The following is a 4642-nucleotide window of genomic DNA, read 5'->3' on the forward strand; positions in this document are numbered from 1 at the left end:
AAAAAAAATGTGTGAGAATGGTATAATAAATAACTGATATGCTCAAATAGATGTAGCTACAAATGACAGTTACCAAGGCAGGAGGACCCACACTCTCCCCACTGGAAGTTTGAGTGTCTGCATGTTTTTAATTTACAGAATTATGGAACTGCATACACACCTGTCTACTTCAGTCTGGTGTCTTTAGAAACCCAAGATATGGTCCTCATAGAACTGTTTATCCGAGAAAAAAATGTACCTGGTNGTTTCTCCTTTGAAAGTAATGAAATCATTCCAAGACTTTTAATAACCAGAATTTAGAAAAGAACAGTTTGTTAGAAATTGATTAAGTGTACAGAGACCCAAAAACAATGACTCATGAAGATAGTAAAGAAAGATCAAACTAGAATCCAGATGNACAGTGATTTTAAGGAGAAACACAGTAGTTGCCTGCAGGGATCTACCAGAGGCTCTATGATGCTGTTGCCTATACAAAGGGCCTTCCGTGCATGCGAACAGTGTTTCCCTGGAGTGGAGGTGAAGGTGATTTCACTTTGTTTCATTCATCAACTATTTGGTCAGAGAAATAAGTAAAGCTAAATAAAAGCACATCTGGTGGAAATCCGCAGCCATGAGCGTTGTCAAGATGTGCTTGGCTCTCGCTGGCAGCACCTGGCAGTGGGCAGCAGGACACAGGTCGGCAGCTCAGGGGCTCTCTGTCATCTGTTCTGGAGGAGGCTCTGTGGTCATGGTACTGGTAGCATTGGCTGTGGAATTCAGGACTTCTCCAAAATCGCCGCCAGCAGGCTTGGCTCCTCCTACTTTAGACTTTTTAAAAAGTGTGAAACAGAAAGACATCATGAAACAACGTTAACTGCCCCTGCAGAAAGGAACTTTAAATTTACTTTCAAGAACACACAGGGCCTCTCCTGGCCCAGCTCATTACATGGATGTATGTACTATAGTGCTCGGGGTATCGGAACAGCCCAACATCTGCTTTCTACCTTGCTGAAATGCTTGCCCCACACTCCACCCTGCCACCATCAACTAATTGCTCTTCACCAGAAAATTTACTTCAAGAGCTTTGCACTCTATTATTCCAAAGTATCTACTGGTCTCTGTAGATAATTGATAAACATCTTGTTGTCTATCAGTTTCATTCATCCACATTCATTCAGAAATATTGAGTACAACAAATGGAGGACATAAATGGATTTCTCCAGGTGCACTGTAAGCTTTTCAGCCCTTACCTATATAAAAGTCTAGCCTACAGACTAAGCATCGTCAGGGGGCTTGACAGACACTGAGAATGTCAGAACTGAAACCTTAGTGCCAGAAGGACCCTGAGTGACTTCCTGCGTACTGGAAATGGGTAAAGCCACACTCCAATGTAGCAGGTCTGAAAGAGTCAATCAGTGTTTGAACGCTACATAACAGCTAATACTCAGGAACTAGCTCGTGACCAAGAATGCATGCTCAGTGGATTCAAACTTGCCTGTCCTGTTCCCCGAGTCTTTACTGACTGGACAGAGTCTAAAACGTCCCATCCAATCTTTAAATTGTTGGATAAATTTGCATTTGTAGCCATTATTAAATTCACTGAACTATATTTTTTAACTGTAAGAAACTGTTACAACTCCTTGCAATTCAGTTATGTAAAAGCAAACTCCCAACAACTGGCCCCCTTTCCATTCATCATTCACCTTGCCTCTCCAGTAGAACCAATGAGACCCTTCCACCAAAACAATAATCTTTACATGGTTTCATTTCACTGTTTGCTCCATTACATTCTAAGTAGAAGTGCTTAAAATGTTATGTGCCATAATATTACATTTAAAGATGTGTTTTAAAAAATGTACAGCAACAGCACCTACATCATTGTCTGACCCAGCACATGGAGCCATCGTCCGTCCTTTGGTTCCACAGCATCCGCCTTTCTTCATCCTAACTTCTACATGTGTCTGTATTTGCTCCCATTATGGCATCTGAACTCATCCACTATCCTCTTCTGCCTGGATCTCAACTCCTACCTCTTAACACACTCCCTTCATTGTGCAAGGCTGCCAGTGATGCTTGTAAAACGGACAGAAGAAGGTCCTGACTGGCTTCCATTGCCACAAGACCAGATTGCGATTCCTCAAAAAGACTTTACAGCCTTACACATCTCCAATTATATTACTGAGGCCTTCACTGACTTTCCCTTCCTGTCAGTAGGTGAGGTCTTCCTCCAGGTTTGCATGGTACCCTCTGCTTTGCCTGTCACAGTCGCATGCTCAAACACTCCAGAAACCTGAATCCATCCCAAATCTCAGTGCACAGGCATGGTGATCCTAGACTTAAGTATAATTTGGCAAAATTTTCCCAAGCATGCAACCACAAGTTTCTTTAGCAATAGCAGCTCAATACACTTTGTAAAGTTACTTTTTATGTTTTCATCAGTGCTGGATAGTTTTATGTCAACTTGACACAAACTGCAGTAATGTGAGAGGAGGGAATCTCAATTAACAAAGTGCCTTTATAAAAACAGACTATAGGCAAGATGGCGGGACATCTTCTTACGTAATGACTGATGGGGGAGGACCCAGCCCACCATGGATGGTGCCACCCCTGGGTTCTATGAGAAAACAGTCTGAGCAAGCTATGGTCTCTGTCATGTTTGAGTTCCTGTCCTGGCTTCCTTCAATGAGGGTCTATGATCTGAAAATGTAAGCCAAATAAACCCTTGCTTTGGGTCATGGTGTTTCATCACAACAATAGTAACGCTAACTAAGACATCATCTAAATGATGTTAAGTCATATTTGACCAGTGGACTATAGTCTACAGAATGTTAATACAGCAAGCAACTGGGCAGTCCTCACTATCTCTGGAATCAAATGAACATTAGTTCCTGATTTCTGACGAGCTATTTCAAACACTAACACTCAGGACAGATGGGAGGTGAGGCAGAGGAGTTGACAGTCTTGAGATCTGAGTCACAGCAACCTTGACTCTTCATTGTGGCTTGTTTTCAGATGTATGACTCGGCCCTGAGATTCTGAATGGAGCCAGTCTCATGGACCGCTCTGGAACCACGAGTGTGACACTTACATGCTGAGCAACATGCCAAGAATTATGTGAGGACCCTAAACAGTATTGTTGAACAAAAGGAAGGGTTCCTGCAATCATGGGTTCACATACATAAAGCTGGAAGACTGTGTATGCAGTGTGATCTCAGAAAACAGCTATGCATTTACATGAGAAGAATCCAGACCACTGGATATCACCCCTCAGTAAGCATGTCCTGCCTTTGTGATGTCAGACACTTTTAAAGATAAGTGACTCTTCTAATGTCTCGAAGACTAAACTAAATATGAGCTTTAAAATATATTTTCTTGAATAAGGTCTGACTCTGTAGTACTACCCAGCAGGCTCATTTAATAATAATAATAATAACAATAATAATAATCAGCTCCAAGTATACCCACTATACTGATCAGGACTAGATAAAGAAATAATCATACAGGCCATACACAAATACCACAGAATAGAACATCAGGAATTCTATCACCTGGATATCATTTGTGATTCTAACAGCTGCTAAGTTTGTTTTGTTTTGTGTTGTTTTGTGTTGTTTTGCTTTGCTTTGTTTTGTTCTCGAAACAGGGTTTCTCTGTGCAGCCCTGACTGTCCTGGAACTTACTCTCTAGACCAGGCTGGCCTCGAACTCAGACATCTGCCTGCCTCTGCCTCCCAAGTGGTGGGATTAAAAGCGTGTGCCACCACTGCCCAGCTCAGCTGCTAAGTTTTTGTTTGCTTGGTTTTTTCTGTGTGTTTGTTGTTTGGTTTTGGTGGTTTTGTGACAGGCTAGCATTCCACTATCTCTGCAGCCCAGGCTAGCATTCCACTATCGGCAATCCTCACGCCTCAGCCTCCAAGGGCTCAGATTACATGCATGAGCCACTACCCCCCAATTCTCAGAGGTGATAACTTTGTAATCATCTTGGAGATAATGCAATTTATAAAGGTAATCATTATGAAAGAATATGTGCCGCCAATAGGGGGACTAAAGGAGGTAGGTATGATCAAAAGACACTTTATAATGTGCAAAATTGCTAGACAGTAAATAAATATCTTTAAAAATAATAAGTCAGTAACTACTAAATGACATTCATGAAGTCAACAGAATTAACAGATTATACAACAATTAAGGATAAAGTATCCAATATAAGGCATATATAAACAGACATCATATACAACGAAGATGCACAATATTCAATAGCAAAGGAAAATGTCTGGGTGGGTTTCAAAGCATAACAGCTCAGGCTGTGTGGAAAATCAAACATTTCAATATTCTCTACTTTCTAGACAAAAAAAAAGCTAGAGCAAATTTTGTGCAATTCTAAGAATATTTGAAATAAAGCAAATGACTAAATAATTGTTGTTTTAAGTTATCCATTCTGTGTAGCATGCTACAACACATGCTCAAAAGCAAAAAACAAAAAACCTACAAAACTGTGTGTGGTGAGACCTAGGGCAGCCGTGTGCTATGACACCAGTGTGTCGTGAGACCTAGGGCAGCCGTGTGCTATGACACCAGTGTGTCGTGAGACCTAGGGCAGCCGTGTGCTGTGACACCAGTGTGTCGTGAGACCTAGGGCAGCCGTGTGCTGTGACACCAGTGTG

At 41.6% G+C, this 4642-nt stretch overlaps 1 protein-coding gene across 6 annotated transcripts in view; it reads right to left on the reverse strand.

The window, feature by feature from the left end:
* Window positions 1-7: 7 nt before the first annotated feature.
* The window catches only part of Tpd52 (tumor protein D52), an 83674-nt gene continuing 79039 nt past the window's right edge, over window positions 8-4642 (reverse strand). For 5 of the 6 annotated variants that reach the window (XM_029475459.1, XM_029475460.1, XM_021158050.2 and 2 more), the window contains one exon: window positions 8-807. In XM_029475459.1, coding sequence (XP_029331319.1) covers window positions 685-807 — 123 coding nt within the window. In that variant the 3' untranslated portion in view covers window positions 8-684. The remainder of the gene's footprint in view (window positions 808-4642) is intronic. The other variant, XM_021158051.2, reaches the window with a different exon arrangement.

The sequence above is a fragment of the Mus caroli genome, chromosome 3, assembly GCF_900094665.2.
Source record: "Mus caroli chromosome 3, CAROLI_EIJ_v1.1, whole genome shotgun sequence".
NCBI lineage: Eukaryota > Metazoa > Chordata > Mammalia > Rodentia > Muridae > Mus > Mus caroli.